This window comes from Myxocyprinus asiaticus, chromosome 4 (genome assembly GCF_019703515.2).
Source record: "Myxocyprinus asiaticus isolate MX2 ecotype Aquarium Trade chromosome 4, UBuf_Myxa_2, whole genome shotgun sequence".
Taxonomy (NCBI): domain Eukaryota; kingdom Metazoa; phylum Chordata; class Actinopteri; order Cypriniformes; family Catostomidae; genus Myxocyprinus; species Myxocyprinus asiaticus.
The window spans coordinates 14,485,132-14,506,283 of NC_059347.1; the positions used below are offsets into that span (position 1 = coordinate 14,485,132).

The 21,152-nt window shown below is 38.1% G+C and overlaps 1 protein-coding gene across 1 annotated transcript; it reads right to left on the bottom strand.

Moving 5' to 3' along the window:
• Positions 1 to 190: 190 nt before the first annotated feature.
• hoatz (HOATZ cilia and flagella associated protein) lies at positions 191 to 20,854 on the bottom strand. Its single transcript, XM_051696211.1, has 6 exons — positions 20,653 to 20,854; positions 14,217 to 14,252; positions 14,054 to 14,124; positions 2,317 to 2,376; positions 1,608 to 1,660; positions 191 to 367 (listed from the first exon to the last, which is right to left on the bottom strand). Exons 1-6 carry the CDS (start codon positions 20,852 to 20,854, stop codon positions 301 to 303), a joined length of 489 nt encoding a protein of 162 aa, XP_051552171.1. The 3' UTR covers positions 191 to 300.
• Between the last annotated feature and the right edge of the window lie 298 nt (positions 20,855 to 21,152).

Genomic DNA, 21,152 nt, shown 5'->3' on the forward strand with positions numbered 1-21,152 from the left:
ACAGGTCAGTCTGAGACACGGGCTCGAGACTGAACACAGGCATACGTCATCAGCTGCTAGTAACTAACAAGTCATGTGCTTTTATTTGCAGGCTACAACAAAGCAAATATCATTTCACAAGTATACAGAGAGCTGACCGGTATTAGGTGTTTAAAACTCATTTTCTGATATACAGTATCATCAGCTTTATTGTCAATAAATATCTTGAACATACATATGTGCTTTGGGGGTCAGAAGCATGATAAAATGACATTTTTTATTTATTTATCTTAGACTAGTCTTTAATATTAACAATGTGTTTTACTGGAGCTCTTGAACCTCTTTCTGATCCTCATTCACAGGTGATGAAATGGTCTTTGATGCAAGTCTAGAACACATGAAATAAATAAAATAAATGTTTTCAAAATTGCTTACTTTTTACAGTACTCTGCAAAAGTTTTAGGCACTTAAGATGTTTCACAAAAACATTTGTCTTAAGATGGTTATTTATATCTTCAGCTTTATTGTGTCAATAGGAAAAATACATTTTAGACTCCCAAACATTACTTTTGTAAATATAAAAGAAAAAAGAAAAAATGTTTTTTTGTAAAAATAAAACAGGGCAATCTGCAAGAGATGGCATTGCCCCCACAGAGCCCCCCAATACTGATTTAGTTTTTTTTTCTGTTTACTGGAATTTGTATGATGTTAATTGATAAATGAAAACTATTTATGGCATTATTTTTGAGGACATCCTCACTATGCAACATTTTTCACAAATGCCTAAAACTTTTGCACAGTACTGTATATATATAATTCTTTTTTAAACATGTATGCATTATCTATTTTGCTCTTTTTATAGATGCAGCAAAGATCCAGTCAAAAAACGTAATCTTAGTAATCACCGCATATGTCAGATATGTAACAGGTAGCATAAATATTATATGTGCAGGCTCAATTTAGTGTTACTACATACCATTCTACCACACAGGCTGATGAAAGTCTTCCTACTTGACATTAAGTAAAGGGTTTTACAAGATGCATTTGTCAGCAAAGGAATTGTTTTGGATAATAGGACAGCTAATCAATGCAGGTTTGAACTGTCCTTACAGAGCAAAGCAGAAAATATCAGACATTTCCAATCAATATCTAAGCTAAATCAGTTGATTTTCCAATAACCCTTCATCATTGGGTCTGCAAGTCCAATTTATAGGCTATATATCCAAGTAATAATGAGATTGTTAGAAACAGTCATTGTTCTTTCTCTCTCTCAGTCACAAGCACCATTTTACCAGTTTACCTGTAAAGTTTAAATAATAATTGGAGGTGAGGCCCTATGTGTTTTCCCTTTTATAAATGGATGTGATTTATAGTAGCAACATCAGCAAAATAGCTCCCCTATACTGCCTGCAGCAGTAAATTACTGGTAAGCACACAAATAATGGTATAATAAATTGCACTACTGTATACCATTGGCTTTGATTGTAAAATATTTAGGGTTTATTCCCAAAATATAGGTGTATATATAGGTGTGACTTTGAAATATTTTGTATTTGAAAGATACCATTATAATGAGTTATGTGAATCTTTTATGGAGAAATTAAATAACACGTTGTATATGCACATACCGTTCTTCTAGGGTTTCTTTTCTAGGTTTGTGTTGGATCGAAATCATCTCCTTCTGTTAAGAATATTGAATATAAAGGAAGTCTTTATTAATTCTGTTAGATTAAAAAATACACATTCACAAAATTGTAATTACAGCAAATATGTACAATAGAACACTATAATTTAAAATAGCTTTGAAGACATTACATGTCTAAAAAACAGAAAAGTATGCTTAATTCAATGGAGAATCAATCACGCCATCCACCACAGCCCTCCAAATGAATGGACCTTAGATGACTACCAGTATATGGTCTTTCTAAAAACAACTGACATCAGTTCAACTTGTATTAGCAAACTAGGTTTGTAAGGCACTCAACAGGGACAGGGTAAAGCACCACAACCCTGCAATCATCAGGCTGCTTTAAATGAAGTCTACCCCTTCCTTTACTCTCCTGCTCTATAGGGAAGTATACCCTAAGAAATGCTGAGGCTCTGGGGAAAAAGTGCTGAGGAAGGGAGAGCGAGCACTTTAATAAATGGGAGAGAAATAAAACACATAGCTGTCCGAAGAACCCTGTCCTGCAGCATCCAAATATGCAATGGCTGTGTCAGCAGAAGACCTGAGAAGAGATTTAGGCTAATACAAACTGAATGATGGAAAGAACTGGGTGGATTGTGTGGCTTTAACTAAATGGGGCCAAATTCAGGTCAACACTTTATAATGCTTACCTTAATACGCTCATATCTCTGCTTTTTCAGAAGGGCAATAATCTGATCTCGTTTCTTAGCCTAAATAAAAGCAAATACAAGTAAGTGCCCAACCAGGTTATCACAAAACAGCATTGACAAAAGTGGAAAGTTTGACAATTCTAATGACACCTCCAGTGCAGTGGGTTCAAAAGTCCATATCAAAAATCTGAGATTCAAAATCTAACTGAAACCTGGAAAAAATCAGAAAGTTTTAAGGTTTTGACGTAAGACAAAGATGAAATGTTAAGATTTTGAACTACTTTTAGGTCAATAATCAAATAAGCAAATTTGTGACATTGACCATGTTAACTCCTTTGTACAGAAGGTCAGATTTCCATTAGTGATGTGCCATGATGTTCACCTAATCTACAACTGACTAGTCGATTGGTGGGGTCGACTATAAACATTAATATTTTTAGTGGTGGTGGTTTTAACGGAAGACGCAAATCTCAAAAACCTTCTCGGAGAGCGTTTTTGCATGATTATAGTTGGCTGTGCTTAAAAGTGACTAATATTCAGCACAGTAAAACCTACAAGTATTTTCATCTCTATAATGTTTTAAGTTTAGCCCATTTATGCACTGCTGCTGTTTCAGCCATCAAAGCTTCGCATCAACAATACATTACAAGACGATCACTGTCGCACATTAAATCCTCTGCTGTGAGTAAATTTCCTATATTTGTGAGGTGCTTTGGAGAGATTATAGTCTTTTGCAAATTCTGTTTGACACTGTTTAAATACATAGTCGCAGTAAAAAACTGCTTGATGTCGTGTTCACGCATCATTATCTTGCAATTCTGTACTTTTGAATGCACAGTGAGGATCACCCTGAGACTCCCAAGTGTTCTGGTTACATTGAACCGCATTTAAGAAGTGTAAAAGCGGTTTTGTGCCATTCTGTATTGGAGCCTTGCTTATTTCTTCTCTTACTTTGATAGTTTTGTGCAATAAGATGTTATAGTTATTTAGCCTATATTTTAGATAAATATACAATAGTAACCATGTTGAAGTGCTGCACTTAGTGTCCATATATCCCCCTAAAACGTGAATGATCAGGGTTATGTGAATATAATGGAGCCTAATTAAACATTATTATCTTCAGCACTGACCAGTCGACCAGTCGTTCAAACAACCGACCTACTAGTCGATTATGAAAATTGGTAGTTTTGCACATCCCTAATTTCCTTGCTTCCATTAAGGCCTGGATCATCAGATTTTGCACAAACTTGTGGAGACCATGTTAGCTCGAATGCATGCCATTAAAGCAAAAGTGGGACATACCAAACACTAAGATTTTGAGAATTGTTTTTATTCTTTTCACTCAGATTGTTATGCTTGATCATGTAATTTGTAATGGCAAAAAATGTATTAGAGAAATGCAAAATAGAAGCTTTTTCACTAGTGATCTCTGGATTTTTCACTATAATATATTAATAGCCACCTGCAAAAGATTCTTTGATACATATTCTGTTGAGTACAGTATAACAGTACCACTAAATAGGGAGCAGCTGTCTGACTATGCCAGCCCAACAGCTGCACTTACTAAACAAGCCTCATAATGTTGATTTAGCACCCATAGTTTCTGGCTAAAGGACTGGTTGCACTTAATGTCATTTCATTAAATCCATTACATGCTTGTACATTGTAACCATTTTTCAAGCCGATGTCATTTTATGGCAGGTTAATCAGTTTTAATAATGTAATGTAATGTCTTGGTTGATTATTATCACCAAATGTAAACATCTGTCATGCTGCAATTTGTTAAAACTCATAAAACTGTATCGAATGCATTTCAAAGCGGTAACGCACCAACAAAATTGCATTTGAGTAAGCTAGAATATGATTCTGTTTTCCCACATTGTAGTAAACTCTGTAATCTTACAACATTGAACAATACTGAACAATGAACAACATTTAAGGCATTTCATTTTTATTTTTTTGTATTCAGCCTCAAATGCTTCTTTGATAATGCCAAGCCATTTTTAAGGAAATCCTTCAATGTACAAGTCTCTGATTCAGAAAGAGGTTAATTAGCTAAGAGTAATCTTATAAAATGGATCTATCCTCCAGAGGGCCATCCATCTTGGGGATTCCAGGTTGATTATTCACAGTGGAAAAGCAAAAACATTACAGTGAGATGTGCACTGGACACTGCCCACTGCCCTGCTAAACTACATACTGTCTTCATTAGAAGCATGCTGATGAATAACAGACTGTCAGGATTGTATGTGTTTTTGTTCTTGTCTTTTACTTTAAATGAGTTCCATGCCATGTTTGTTCCTGTTTCCTTGTCATGTGTTTCCATGTTCTTGTGTCTTGTCCCCATTGGTTCATTGTTTCATTAGGTTGTTAGCAGTCTTGTTATCTTGTTTAGAGTCCTAAGTGTTCATTGGTTATCATTGTCATGTGGTCTCCCAAGTCCTAGTATTTAACCCTCATGTTTGCCATTGGTGAGTATTGTTTGTGTAATGTTGGTTCCATGGTGAAGTCATGTTTATGTTTCGTTTCATAGTCAAGCCAAGTTGTGTTAAGTTTAGTCAAGTCTAGTTTATGTTTTGTGTTCACGTTTGGATTCATGTTTTGGAATTCACCTTGTTAATAAACTGCACTTGGAATCATCACACTTCATCATTGTCTCTTTGTTTACCTTGTTGCCGGCCAATCTTACACTGACCAAATTATGAGGAATTTGTTTTTAGAATGTGGAAGAGCACATGAAGATGGAATATTATATTGGAGATGTACTGTATGAAATTATACTGTATGTTTTAATGAGGATTTGGATGATTAAACTGAAAATGCTTCTACCCAAATTTAAGATTTGTGTCACTGTAAGAGCTTATGCTAAATCTATGCTTCTGGTATCAAATCCAGAAAATCATATTTAAAAAAAAATTTTTTTTAAATGGTAATTTTATTTTTATTTAAAATTACTTAAAAAAAAAAACAACAGCAAAAATGAAAAAGTTCACCCCAATATGAAAATTCTGTAATTATTTACTCGTCGTCTCATTTTGTTCCAAATTTCTATGCGTTTTTCCCCCCCCTGTGGAACACAAAATTCAAATATTTTGAAAATCTCCACAGTTTACTCCGTATAATGAAGGTTCATTGAGGCCATGTCTGTCAAGCTCCAAAAAGGACAAAAAAACAAAACAAAAAACAAACACCATAAATGTATCATTTAAATAGTCCATGTAACTATTGCACTACATTCCAAGTCTGCTGAAGACATCAGATTGCTTAGTGTGAAGAACAGATCGAAATTTAAGTCATCCATTGAAAATGTACCCCTCCACCGCCGCTCATGCACATTTATCCCACGCTCACATTCAGAATTCAAAAATTGCACGATAATGTCAGACTCCTAATGTCACTGCCTGCAACTCCATCGTTCCTAAGGATGTTGCCCAGGTAGGTGAATTCTTTGTTTGTGGGTAGATCAACTCCATCAACTTGGATTGGTGAGAGGCTTGAGATGTTCAGTGTCATCATCTGTCTTTTGTTGGTTGATCTTCAAGCCTACCTGCTGTGAGAATGTGTTGAGTCGAGATGTTTTCTTCTGCATATGCTGGTAAGTGTGAGAAGATCTGCAAAGTCCAGATCTTCCAGTGTTTAGAAGGGAGTTCACCTTATGCCTCTGGACTGGACCTCAGTTGTTTGTCTCATCACCCAGGCAATGGCTATTTAGAAAAGCAGTGCTGACATCACACACCCTTGTCATACTCCTGTCTTGACTTCAAAGCTATGGTCGCTGTTTCCTACTTTGCATGTGAAGTTGTGTAGAAACTCTTGATGTGGGTGAACAGCGGCTGTGGGATCCCATAGGCACGTACTGTAGTATATGCCAAAGGCTTTCTTTGTGGATGCTGTCAAAGACCTTTTCGATGTCCACAACATTTATTTATAGCTGCCTTTGTGACTCTGTGCACTGCTCAAGGATGATGCCTAGGGCAAATATCTGGTCTGTGCATCCTCTGTTTTTTCGGAATACAGCTTGCTCTTTTCTTGGTTGTTTGTCAACTGCCTCTGAGATTCGCTGGATGGTGATCTTTGCAAGGATTTTGCTTGGCACTGACAGAAGAGTGATTCCTCGCCAGCTGTTGCAGTTGTTCAGGGCGCCTTGCTTTGAAATGCTTTTATAATGACACCTTTGGCCAGTTATCAGGTGTTTTTCTTTCCTTCCCATATGGCTATAAATAGTGGTTGTAACGCTTAAGATTCAACCTCTGGATCTGTCTTGAATAGTTCTGTATTGAGGTTGTCTTGTCATAGGGCTTTTCCGTTCTTGAGGGATCTAATGGCTGATATGGTTTCCTCTCTCTCTGGTGGTGCGACATTGACATAAAGGTTGGCCTCTGCTTCGTAGATGCCAGTTTTTGTGGTGGTCTGTTTAGTATTTTGCAAAAATGTTCTGCCCAATGTGCTTCTTGTTTCTTCTCTGTTATGAGAAGTCTCCCTCGTTTGTCCATGATTGGAACATCTGTGTTTCTATTGTACTTGCCGCATAATGTCTTGGTTATCTTGTACACCTTTGCTTGGTCTCCCCTGCTGGCAGCATCTTCTGGCAAGTTGGCAAGATTGTTTATGTATGCTCTCTTGTTCCCTCTTGCCATTCTCTTCACTGTTCGGTCTGCTTTCCTGTATTGTAGTTTGTACCTCTCCTTCAGTCTTTCTGATTTGGCTTCCATGAATTTCTTCTTAATGTTTCTCTTGTCTTCAATGGCTTGCCAGGTGTGTGTTGTGATTGTTTCATTCCTAAGCATGTTTTATTAGTTTCAGAGTATATTTTCCTGATCTGTTCCCACTTGGTGTTGGCAATGTTTTGGTCTGACTGTGTGTGATTATCCATGTCTGCAAGAGCTTGGAACTTGTTCTTCAATTGCAGAACAAAGGTATTCTTAACCTGGGGTTTGCATAGTTTGCTCACATTAAACCGCTGGTATCCTGGTCTTTTTCAGTCTGTTCTTCGCAGTTTTGATTTCAGCATTGCTGTGACAAGGTGGTGGTCGCTGCCAACATCCGCTCCCCTGTTCACTTTGACACCAAGGAGTGATCTTCTCCAGGTGCCATTGATGATTAGGTGGTCAATCCGGTTTATGCCTCTTCCAATGGTGAAGCACCAGGTCAGCTTGTGAATGCCGTGGTGTGGAAAGAGACTTCCTCCGATGATAAGGTTGTAGGTGGTAAAGAGTTCTAACATGCTCTCTCCATTGTCATTCGTGGTGTCGTATCCTTCTTTCCCCATGACTATTTCGTAATGTGTGTTGTTGTTTCTAACTTTTGCATTCCAGTCAATTCCATTACAATCTTTATGTCATGTTTAGGTGTGTTTTCTAGTTCAGCTTGCAACTGGTCACAAGACATTGGTTTCATGGCCACTGTCTTTCGTAGGGGCATAACACTGGATGATGGTAAGGTTTATGAGTCTTCCTCTCTTTCTAATTCTTTTGAGTCTGCTGTTGATAGGCTTCCATTCCATTAGACTCTACTCTGTTCCTTTCTACAGGATGATGGCTACTCCCTCCTGGTGTCATTTCTTCCTGAGTATAGCACTTTCCTGTAAAGGTCTTCTGTCTGCCTGATCCTGTCCATCTACTCTCACTGACTCCAAGGATGTGTAGATTATAGCATCTCATTTCTGATGTTACTTGAGTTAGCTTTCTTGATTCATAAATTGTTCTTACGTTACCGAACCCTATTCTGGCCTTGCATTTGGTGCTCAGACATTCCGTCTTCCTGTCTGTAGCATCCTATTGGTTCTCACTACTGCCATTCATTAGAGTATCTTCTAAAGCCTCTGGAAGCCCTTCACACAGTAGTGTTGGTTTCTTTTGTTGCTGTTTCCATAACAAGGTGTGTTTTCACGGGTCTGGTTTGTTAGCCCTGTGCCCAACCCCCAACCTGGATGGCCAGGGACCGCACTTAGTCTCGTCTCCACCCTTTGATCTGTCCAGCTTGGGTGACCCTACCAGGAGACTAGCTCCCACTGGCATAGCTCTCAGGGTCACTGAGACATTCAAGCCCCCCGACAGCGACAAGGTGGTGATCCGTCGGGAGGCATGTCCATTGGGAAGATGTGTCACAAGCACTTAACCAGACCACAATCATAAAGACATTTCCTATTTAAAAAGAAAAAAAAAATATTACTTCTACTACTAATAATAATTATTTTTTAATTTGTTTCTTTCTACTGTTCTTGCTTTTGCATTGCAATGCTGCAGACATATTGACTTTTAAATTGCTTGTTTTATTTCTTATTTGTAAGACGCTCAGGATCAGACTGATTTCACTTTGAATTTGGAAACAGTAGGTTGACTTTTCTCGAGCTAAATTCAGTCTGTGCTTACCGAAATTAGAAGCACTGTCCTCAGTGGCCAAAGCAGGAAGTGTTTTTAAATGTAGGGGCACATGTAAGCTCCAGTTTCAAGGTGAAATGTCCAGAGGGGTGCCAAAAGTGAGTTGATTTTAGCTGTACCTGATATAATACATTGAAGAGGAATGCATATTTTATTAACTCTATTCCCTAACCCAAATCCCAACCCTAAACCTAACTGTCAGTGGAGTGAAAATGTAATCTTATTGGGAAAAATGGAACTTCCAAATCAAGCTCCCAAGTGATTAGGTGAACAGGATTACTTCCTGGTTTCAATGTGCGATGAGAACCAAAGTCTCCCACCCTGCTGATGCAATGCATCATACAATAGCTGTGTGAGGAACAGACTGAAATTTAAGTTGCTATCCAACTTTTTGCTATGGCATCAGTAGACTTGGAATATAGTACACAGGTTGTACTGTACTATGGACAAATTTGGTCTTTTTTGGTGCTTTTATGTCCTTTTTTGGAGCATGACAGCTACTGGGCACTTGGAACTGTCGTAATGGCATTCAATGAAAAGAGCTACATGAAGATTCTTGAAAAATTTCTACTTTTTGTTCCATGGAAAAATAACAGCATACCAGTTTGGAATGGCATGAACATGCGTAAATAATAACACAATTTTAATTTTTGGTGAACAACCTTTAATGTGCTCAACCATAAAATTCTGTGATGAGCGATGATTATTCTCAAGTCTTTATGCAGAATGATGAGCCATTGCTTGCCCCAGCAGTGCCCTGTGAAAGCAATAAATCAGTGCTTCCTTATCCTTATCCAAGATGAATTGATCTGTAAGACCAGTGATTTCTTGCTAATCCGATTATTGGATGTAGCTAGTGCACTGTTGGGAGATAAAAGTAGCTATGCAAACAGATTCATCACTGCACAAATGTGGGCTTATTAGAGGCTAAGCATGCTCTTAAGGATGTCATCCTGCTAGATAACATGTCAACTGGCTTAACTGTGAGAAAATTTACACAAGCCAGACTGCAATGGAAGCCATAATCAGATAGCTCTGTTTGAAAGCATTGAGGTGTTTACAGAAAGTGGACAATCAATCAGCATAATTTCATCGGCTGGTAAAATAAAGCACAACATGTCTAGTGTGTTTTACACATTGTAGAGGAACAGTGCAATGTCAAGTCTCTAAATTTGAGCAATTGTAAAAGTGATGCTCGCCTTAGAAGAAAATCAGTCAAAAGCTGTATAGCTAAGATTTAGATGTAAAATGGCAGTACAGAGTACCATTTTATGCTGTAATCTTACATTACCTATGATGCTTCTCAGAGACTCCTTTTGCTAATGCAGCAAGCTGAGCTAAAACTGGCAAATCCTGCCTGCCAGATCCACATTAAGAAACCACCTGATCTCAGGTCATCTTTTATAAGAGATCTATAACTTCCCGCCATGACTCATTAAGCTTTATGCTGCAATGCACTGTATAGTAATGAAGATTAGAGGAAGGGAAGAACTGAGACAGAAATGCAACTGTAGCCATTCCAAACACCTGAATTTTGGAACGTATAGACTACTGATGATTGAAATCTGCCAGATACCTCAACTAGTCAAGGCTTTCTTACTGTTTTTGCTCCTGCTGAGATTAGAAGTGCTTGGTACCTCATTGATTTAATTCTTTGACTTGATGTTCTAACAGATATGCATGTCGTGTTATTAAGCTTGTGGGCCTGCATGTCAAACCCTTTTGCTATATAGAACAGCAACTAAAAAACATGTTGCAACTACCTTGAAAGATATCATTAGGTACAGAAATTCATCATAGCAAAAATGTGAAACAGATATGGGGAAATTATTCTTCATGTGACTCTTTCATGTGCCATGAAGCAAACTCTTGCTGAGATTTTATTTGAACAATACAGTTTCCTCTTGTCTTCATTTTTGTTATTTATTATTTTTTGTTAGCAAATGGGTGAATCTCATCAAACCTATCCAGAAAATGTTCTTGTCATAAATAACCCCAAATCAATATGAAAAATGTTTTACATTATATTTTAAATAAAGAAAATGAAGCCTACATTTAGGACCATTAAAATATTTGTGCATTATTTTCAGGACACTTAAGCATATTTTACCCCCCAAATCTTAATACCGTAGCGCAATCTGATGTTTTACTTTTACTACTCTCATTGTTTTTAATGGTAATTCTCATTTCTGTAATATAGTCATGTTTTTACTGTAATAAGAATAAAAAAAGATGCTGTTGTACAATGGATTTATTCAAATCAATTCAGTACTTCACAAGTAAATGTAATCCTGCAGTGAGGATAGTGTAAACATGTGTAGCTCACTTTCCTGGGCAAAAGGGACTCGAGGCTCGACCTGAGTGCGAATACCCCCTGGAGATTAGTTACTGATGGATAGATAGGAGGAGAAGGGGAGGTGGAGGGATGCCAGAAGATGCGATGCCACGTAGAGGTAAGCAGCTGTCTATATACTCTTACTCTGGCAGTGTGATCGGTCGGATTAAATGACTTGCTCCTCCCGAACCTTGTTAAAACTCCATTTCAGTAGTTTGCAAGTAAATGTAATCCTGCATTGAGGATCGTGTAAACATGTGTGGCTCACTGTCCTGGGCAAAAGGGGCTTAAGGTCTGAGACTTGACCCGAGCTCGAATACCCCCCTAAAGGTGCCAGAAAATGGGACATCAAGCTGTTGTCTACAGAGTCTTTGTGTTTGAGAAGAGATTGACAATTCCTCTTATGCCCCCCCAAAAGGAGCGCAAAATTATTAAATTAATTGTGGGGAGCTTGCTGAGCCCTGTGTGAGGTGGGAAGAGGTGCCCGCTTAGAGGATAGGAAACTGGGAGGTGTGGGATAGGTAGAGATCGAGAATGAAAGTAGGCTGTAGCACTGAAGACAGTGGCGGTTGCGGCCACATGGAAATGAGCTCTGAGAGAGCTGAGAAGCGCTGGAGGGATCATTACGTCCAAATGCAGGGACCGCCCCTGCAGTAGGGCAGGGTTGCCCTGGACGGAGGCATGAATCCTAGCCACCCAGAATGACCTTAAGTCTCCCTCCGGGCTTGGTTGGTTCGATGGATGGGCCTGTGCAGAGAACCCTGCGGGAAGGGGCACGGCAGCCACTCGAGCAAGCGGGGCCCATCCTACGATCGAACGGGGGCCCTCACTGCATTTGACCGGGGGAGTCATCCCGAGCTTTGAACGGGGAGAGCCTACGATAAAAATAAACGTGGAAGCTCACCCAGCATTTGGACAGGAGAACCCTCGCTGCGGTTCAAACGGGAGAGCCCTTGATGGGATTGTGCTGGAGGAGTCTTCCACGCCAAGATCACCCTGAGCGGAGGCGTGAATCCTATCTGCTAAAAAGAACGACCCAAGCTCCTCCTCCAGACAATGGGGGGCCCTCACGACATTCGAATGGGGGAGTCCTCACTGCACTTCAAACAGGGAAGCCCACGATAGAAATTAGTTAGCTCACACTGCATTTGAGCGGAAGAACCCCCACTGCGATTCAAATGGGAAAGCCCTTGAGTGCTTAAGGCGGGCCCATCCTGCATTATGGGATGGGAGGCTTCCGGACTGGCCAGGGTGGACCCCTGCTGCATCTGAACGGTGGGGCCAGCCTATTGGAAAGACGAGTATGAAGCAAGTGTCCCTCTGAGATATGCGTCGGATGACCAGCGACCCAGTAATCTTATTTGGTGCTTGGGCAGGCCTTTGTGGGCTGCTGTGGTTGTGGCGCCGACGTGAAAGGAATGGCTTGAGTATGGTTTATCTGAAATACTGGAATTGAGCAGGATGGATTTTATGTGTTTTTGGAACCAGAATCAGGATACTGGTTGATTTTTGTCATTGATGAAGAGGAGATCTAGAGGGTTTTTGGTTTGGGATCCTCCATAATGTAGATAGTATGCTAGCGATTGGAAGGGCTGGATGGGAATAGGAAGGCTGAAAATGAAAATTGGATGCCCTCTTTGTGTTTGTAATTTAGGTCTGATATGTTTGTAGGGTTGTGGGGGGGGGGTCTTGAAGAAAGGCGTGGAGAAGGCGTCTGAGAGGGTGATTTCTAGGAATTTCAGTTCTGAACGAGGAGGAACTGGGGTTGGTGTTGGGTTCGCTTCTGGGGCCAAGGCTCTGGATCTCTGAAAGAAACACGAGAAAGAGTCAGCAATGTGGTTTTATAAGCCTGGAATATGTTCTGCTTTAATTATGGTTTGCTGAGGAGGGATTTGGGATGGAGTTTGTTTGCGGTGGCAGCCTCGCACAGGGAAGGGTTCCGGAGTAGGAGAGATTAAAATGATAGAAGGGAGGGGGGTAAAGTGAAGAGGGGAATGGGTCTGCAGCGCCCGTTCATGGAGGCAGGCTTACGCAATGGACCGCTCTGGGTGGAAAGTTTAGATAAGAGAACAAATGAGCAGTCGTAGAGAGCTATTTGACATCTATACGGTGCCGAAGCAGCCAGTTTGCAGAAGCAACTTCATGCTATAAACTGCTTTGGCGAATAGAGCACTGAAAGAAAGACAGAGTAAAAATATGACACTTAATGTGGTAGTGGTCAATACTGTCAATACTCTGGCAGCTTCTGTTGAATAATGAGATTGTTTAGATGGAAGAGCTGTTCTGATGAAGGTGAATGCTTTGCAGCGAAGTTGCATCCGATGATCCGAGTCACTTACATGGGTCTGTTCATGGGCAATGGGCGGGGCCGAATGCCAGAAGACTCGATGCCACGTAGAGGTATACAGCTGTTTATATACTCTTACTCTGGCAGTGTAATTGGTCGGATTTCACATTGCGCTAATGAGAATTGGGGGACATTTTTTTATAATTGTCATGATAATAACTTCACTATGTAAAAAAATTCGTAATGGCCCTACAAATAGGCTTAATTTTCTATAGGCAAAACATTATTTGTTTCTTTTGATTTTTGAGGTAAAGTAGGGCCACAACATTTTATTGACAGGTTTGTGAGAATCACCCAAATGAGCGAAAGATTTCAGCCAACATGAAAATACATTCCAGTCCTTGTATACATTGTAGGCTATACATCATACTTTAACAAAATAAATGCAAAAGTTGGAGCAAATACTTTTAATAAGCACTGCATTTTTGCTGAAGGTAAGGCAGTGTGAATGGAGGTGGGCCACTGCCACACACAGCAGAAAGTCCACAAAATAATCTTTCATGTTTACTGGAGTACTCAAACAATGTAAATTTAAGTGAAAGGAATCAGATATACTGTATAATAGCAAATACATTATTGTAGTCGTACATCAGCTATTATATATCAAGCAACTTGAAAAATGTGTTCACATGGAGTTCATTAGCAAATAGGCTACCATTGAGAGATTAGATTTACCATCTCCATGTATTTCTGCCTCTCCTCTTGCTTTTGTTTCAAGTAAACATCCTGATGGATTTCATCTCTCTCTGTCAAACAAACAGACCGAAGCACACTAAATTTAGTAGAACCTACAATACAATAAACTCAAAATACACCACTTATTTAATAGCCTACTTACTTGACTGTGATGTGAGCTTTGTGGCAGCATTTGTGGCTAAAAAAATAAAATGATAGGTTTAATCTTCATTTGTCAACGCAGATTTGGAACCCCCCTTTAAAAACTAAACTTTTACCAGGGGTTTTCAAACTGGGGTGCCAGGGTGTCCGTGAAAAATTTCAAAGATAAAAGTGTTCATACAAAACACTTGTTCATGTAAAAATGAAAAAGAAAAAAAAAAAGAAAAAACAACAACAACTATATTTTTCAAATGTTACGTTATTGCCATTTCAGTTTAATCAAAATATTTTTCAACATATTTAACTTGACTCAATTATTGGGTAGAAAAAAGACATGCTGTAAACATACTACAAAGACGGCTAAGTATTTTCCAGGTTAAGGATGCACCGATATGAAAATTTTTGGCTGATACATTACCGATTTTGACAAAAAACTATAAACAGATTCAAATATTTTAACTTCAGTTCACTGTTTTGCTTAGGAAATAAGCTTTAAATGCAAAAGCTATTTTATTTATCTAACTATAAATAATTTCCACTGAACATGGATTGGATATATTGAATGCATGACAGGCCAAAATTTTAAGAAAGACACAATGAAAGATAAATACAAGATAAAAAAAATTTTTTTTGCACTTTTGTTTTAGCAGTTCTATAATTTTATGAGTATAAGATCAAGAAATATACAATAAGCCTTTTATGTTTTATATTCCACCATATCTATATGCTAGAGGTAATTAAATATACTATAAGCATGTTTAAGGTATAAATACAAGTATTTGTCTTGTGCCTTTTATTGGATATTTAATAAAAACAAAACCAGACAGAAGTTTGATGCTTTAATTACAATTTTTGTCAAAGTTTTTACAAAGGTAAATAAATACTAAATGCTTAAAAGTACAACAAATTGAAACGCTTCCAGAATTTATGGAGGTGCGCGCGCAGTCAGCGGAAGCTCGTGGTGCGGTGCCAGGCGAAAGTATAAACAAGGCTTTAAATGCCTCTGATTGGCCATTGCGTTCATGCGCTCAACAGACATGTTTGTGATTTTTTTTTTTTTAAAGGTGCTGTAAGATTCAGAAACCTTTGTTATTAATGACACCTGTGGCTGTTAAGTGAACTGCAGCCAGCTACATTTTGCTCGTGCTCGCGCACACACTCCATAGGGACGCAAGCTAGCGAGCATCCAAAACAATGATGTAACGTACAAAGAGACTGAACGTGATTCACCGGCATCATGCTGACAGATGAGGTAGCATAATTAAAATTACTCAGTTATGATTGTTTTACTACAAACTTTGAGACTAAACTAAAACTACTTATCAGCTAACATAGCATACTGATACACACATACAACTACATACTACTGAATTATACCAGACACTTTACAGTTATGTTGCACTATTGTATGTTTTGTATGTCATATGTTGTACTACGATCAAGAAACCAGCGTATTTGCTTAAATTTATCCTGTTTACCTGACTTTTAGTATAAAGAGAAGATCGTTGAAATTATTTGAAAGTTATGAAGCAAGGTAGCTTGCAATTCGTCAGTGTTAGCAGGCAAGATCAAGTTAGCTAAAATTACACGGATCAATCCTTGTGGCACTATATTTCACATGCTTTGCAGTTATGTAAGCTTACCTGTCCAATAAGAAGAATGCCAATTCAGGGTCGGTTTTGATCGCCAAAACCGAACGAAGGTCCCTCCAGGAATCAAATGCCCTGCCGACGTTCACTCTAGTTTTCGCTCGACCACGATCACGTTCTCGCTTAGCCAGACGGGATTCAGTAGATACATTTTTTTTTTTTTTTTTTTGGCTTACTCAGAGTTTGTGTAGGAGTCGGTGTTGTCAGTCTACAGGTTTTAATAGGCAACCTAGGAAGTCCGGGAAGGTCTCATTTTTTAAGTTGCATTACATTCACACTTTGGTAAAAAAACAAACAAAAAAAAAAAGGCGAATATTAAATATTGCACCTTTAAATAAACATTGTTATTTTTCTATATTAATAATGCATATGAAACACAATTCTCAGATACCCATGGTTTTGGGAAATCCGAATCTGTTCTTTTCAAATATTGCGACTGATTTACATCAGCATTTGTCTTTCTTCTTCTTTTTTTTTTTTTTTACATCAGCATTTCGATCAGAGATGGTCAGTTGTCAGCGAAGAACATTCTGTTTATGCGTTGTTGTTTTAATAGTTTAATTTTCCAACAATCGTTTTCAATTAAGTTTCCATCTCTCTGTTTAACTTTGATAAGCAAAAATGAATTTGGCATTTAATGTTAAGATGTGAAGCAGCCATCTGTGTTTTGAGAGTTCATTTATGATGCAAAAAATCTTGAAGGTATTTTTCATAATTCTGAACCGATCCTAAAGGAATCAGATAAGTATCCAGAATACATTAAGATCCTATTGGATAAACTGAAATTGTATTATTTCATTTACAATCTATTACCATTCGTTTAGGATTTTCTTTCTTCTTTTAAAAAAAATTATGCCTGCAATAAAGAGCCATGACACTTTTTTATCGTACTTTTTTTTACGGTAGAAGAATAAACAGTTTGTGACACCTGGGGGTGGGGTGGTGGGGGATTTAAAAGGAATAGGTGTACATGCAGTTAAAATCAGACCAGTGCCATGCAGACCTTTTATACTTTTCTTAAAAACACACTGGCAACTGATTATCAACCGACAGCTGAATGTCAATACAGCACTTCATATTTATTTCCACTGATTACATGGGTAAATCAGATGTTTATTGTAACTGTCATACTGCTATGTTGCTTGGAACCACACCCAAGACTTTCACCCACTGTTTATGTGTTTATGGTTGAGTGACAATAAATTGAGCACTTGTGTTTATGGTTGAGTGACAATAAAGGGATTTGATTTGTTGTCTACTGTGGTGGACAGCCTAGGAGCTACATCTTCCAGGCTGTCCACTAACCAATTCAATTTACTTCACTTTAGTTGTATTATTTACAATATATAGCTAGGCATTTGGGTTATGAAGGCATCTTGTAAAACGTAACCGTTTTTTTTCGACACTGTTAACCCTTACTGTAAATAACTGTAAAATGGCCAGTAAATTACTATAATATAATCATACAATATTTAACTGTAATATGCATTGCGTCATGGGTAAATTCGGTGACATCACTCATTAATAACAGTAAATTACTTTTCATCTAATTAATACAGTAACAAACTGTAACTAAAGACAGCAAACTACTGCAGATGTAGACTATATCGGCGCAAAACACACAACGTCTTTTCCTGATGGGTTTACCTCTTTCTGTGTTCTCTTTTTTATTCATAAATCCCTTTAATTATTTGCATTAACACGCACATAGGCAGACTCCGTTTGATCTCAGAGCCATTCTAGAGGATAAATGCGCTCTCAGCGCCTCCGCCGTCAGCGTTTATTATGGAGTACACACAGAGACAACTGCAGGTAAATTTAACTGTGAAACTTGCCGCTATAATAATCGAAATTCTAATGTTTGGTATTGGTAGTAAGATAAACTGTATATTTGTAACGATAATGAACTATAATCTTGGCTTTGTCTCTCTCTCGGCCTCCCTTCACCCCCGATGGGGGGAGGTGATCTTATCTCAGGTACAACCCCTGACACTCCGCATGCCTGTCTGAGGGAATGCTGCTTTTGAGCAGAGCAGAGTCCCATGGAATTAGAGTAGAAAACATCAAATTAAGTAAGTAAAAGCAATAATAAGATGATAATTCAAGAGAAATGTTTATAAAGAAATAAGAAAACTCTAATGTTATTGAAAGGATAAAGTTTACTTTGGGGCTGTTCACAGAGGATGGGTTCTTGCTTTCCATCTGCCTTATTTTTTAAGTGTTGGTACGTCTTTAGTCGTTGTGTCGTGTCGTGCTGTTTTTCTTTTCTTACTTCGTGAGAGTTGTGTTTTTAAGACAGTTCATCAATTGAAAGTGGTTCAACATTTTAAAATGTGTCTCGTGACCCACGTTTCGCTGCTTCTTCTTGCGTCATAGGAGTTGCGTTTTTAAGACGGTGCGTCACGTTAAATGTTAACATTAACTGAGACCCATGTGTTCACTATTGCGTTGCGCTCCATCTTGCTGTTTTAGGCACAAAAGAACACGTCTTATGTGAACGGCCACACAGTTAAAGGAGGTTTTATGGAGTAATGTGTGTGATGACTTCATGACTTTAACATTAACTGATGTTAACTGATCATATATTTTTTTTTTCAGTGTTCACTTGATTCTCTGACTGATGACGATTTCTTCAATCTGTGTACACTTTTATCCTTGTTACCTTTTTAATCGCTGTGTAGTCTTTTATTTAAAGGGATAGTTCACCAAAAATGAAAATTCTCTCATCATTTACTCACCCTCATGCCTTACCAGATGTGTATGACTTTCTTTCTTCTGCAGAACACAAATGAAGATTTTTAGAAGAAATTTTCAGCTCTGTGGGTCCATACAATGCATGTGAATGGTGACCAGAACTTTGTAGCTCCAAAAATCACATAAAGGCATCTTAAAAGTAATCCATAAGACTCCAGTGGTTAAATTTCCACTTTCATTTCCAGATTCATCTTTTGTTTTTTGGCGATTCACATTCTTTGCACACATAACCACCTACTTGTTGGGGCTGGGCAAAGGTGGAGATTTATAGAAAAAAGGACTTAAATATTGTTCTGTTTCTCACCCACACCTATTATATCACTTCAGAAGACATGGATTTAACCACCGGAGTCATATGGATTACTTTTATGCTGCCTTAATGTAATTTTTTGGAGCTACAAAGTTCTGGTCACCATTCACTTGTATGGACCTACAGAGCTGAAATATTCTTCTAAAAATATTTGTTTGTGTTCAGCAGAAGAAAGAAAGTCATACACTTCTGGGATAGCATGAGTAAATGATGAGAGAATTTTCATTTTGGGGTGAACTATCCCTTTAATGTTTTACTATATAGAATTACTGTATGTCATGATCCAGTTCCCTTATTCTTGTAATTCTCCAATAAAAAAAAGTGTTTTGTTTATTATTAATAAATTGTATATAATATTACAAATAAAATATAAAAATAATAATGTAAGGGATATTTACAGCTAGTTAAAATTTATATTTTTACAGTAATATACCTCAGCTACCAATTACAGTAATCAGTAAATTACTGTACACAACAATTGCAGTAGCTTACAATTATCTGTTTTTTACAATAACTAGCTGACAACAATGTTGCCTGTATATTAATGTAGAAAAATCATGGTAAGGTCTAACAGTGTATATAGTTGTCTGAAAATGTCAGAATCTGCAGTGGTAAATTAGCATTTAAAAACTTTGAAGAAGATTCTTTGAATATAAATTCATCATCTTGATTCATTAACATGTACACAAACACTATCCTTTCAATTCCTGGACAGTATTTGAATTTATATATAGTTATATACAGTACTGTGCAAAAGTTTAAGGCACTTGTGAAAAATGTTGCATAGTAAGGGTATCTTCAAAAATAATGCCATAAATAGTTTTCATTTATCAATTAACATCATACAAAGTCCAGTAAACAGACAAAAGCTAAATCAATATTCGGTGTGACCACCTTTGCCTTTAAAACAGCACCAGTTCTCCTAGCTACACCTGGACACAGTTTTTCTTGGTTGTTGGCAGATAGGATGTTCAAAGCTTCTTGGAGAATTCACCACAGTTCTTCTAGTCTATTTCGGCTGTCTCAGTTGCTTCTGTCTCTTTATTTAATCTCAAACTGACACGATGTTCAGTGGGGGGCTTTGTGGGGGCCCTGACATCTGTTGCAGGGCTCCCTGTTCTTCTATTCTAATATTTTCTAGTTGCAAAAGTAATGTTTGGGAGTCTAACATTTATATTTCCTGTAGACACACTAAAGCTGAAGATATAAATAACCATCTTAAGACAAATTACAAATTAACCACATAATTACTTATAAATAAACCATCCGTTTTTCATATCAGCATTTTCATGCTTATGCCACTATAAGCGTTGGCATTGGCAGTTTTACACCGATGGTAAATTGGTCAGCCAAGGGTTTTAATTTGGTCAATAACTGACTGGTACATCCGTACAGATCATATTTTAATCATTTATTTTGGCTTTAGTACAATCAAGTAAAAGCGAATTATTTACATTATCTTTATAATATCACACTTAAAAGTTTTCCTTAATTTTCTCTGGTCTTTGTCAACTAAAATGTAGCGACCTTTAGCAGGCTGTCCTTCACAAGGTGATTGTCATATTTGTCAGTTTGAAAACCCCTTTACACGGTAAACTAGCTTAGTGAATTTCTGGCCATAGACAATAAAGCCTAATATTAGAGGCTTTTCACTACTTATTCGAATTCAGTTTGGCAACGTGTTTAAAACAATTTGTACTGATAAAATGTATTTTCAGACTTACAGTGCGAGCCCTTCGCCACTTTTAACCGTTGCCTGACGTCAGCAGATACGAGACGAGACTCTATTGGCGGCTGTAAGGAGAGCGAGTTCCAGAACAACTTTGCATGCGCCACATCTTCTTGTGACGCTCCATCAAATACCGTATAAAGTTTGTCGATTTCCGCAAGACTGTCTAAAACCTTCTCGTCTAGTTCCTCAGCCATAACAACAGTTGTCGAGCTATTCTATAAGGTAACCAGTCACGTGAGAATGTGTTGCCAAGGTGACGAAACACTCTAGTAAACTGAAGTGTGTTGTAGGTGGGAAAGAACTGTTAAGTAAAAAAGGGGCACTGGCTGTGTCTCGTTTGGAAGGATGCGTCCTCCGGAGGTCGCATTTGTCTGCCGCAGACGTCATCGAGGCTGTCTCGTTTCAGAAAAGCGAGTAGGACACTTCAAATGCAGCCTTCAAATGCGACCTTTTTTCACTGGAATTTGGAGGATGCATGAGGCGTATCCTTCG

What these genes read in the sequence shown, in the direction of transcription:
- hoatz (XM_051696211.1), bottom strand. Translation starts at nt 20,854, where the DNA reads ATGGCTGAGGAACTAGACGAGAAGGTTTTAGACAGTCTTGCGGAAATC. An exon ending in AGTGGCGAAGGGCTCGCACT is followed by an intron (nt 14,253 to 20,652) that starts GTAAGTCTGAAA and finishes TTATTTTTTTAG; the next exon opens with CCACAAATGCTGCCACAAAG. An exon ending in GGCAGAAATACATGGAGATG is followed by an intron (nt 2,377 to 14,053) that starts GTAAATCTAATC and finishes GCTTTTATTTAG; the next exon opens with GCTAAGAAACGAGATCAGAT.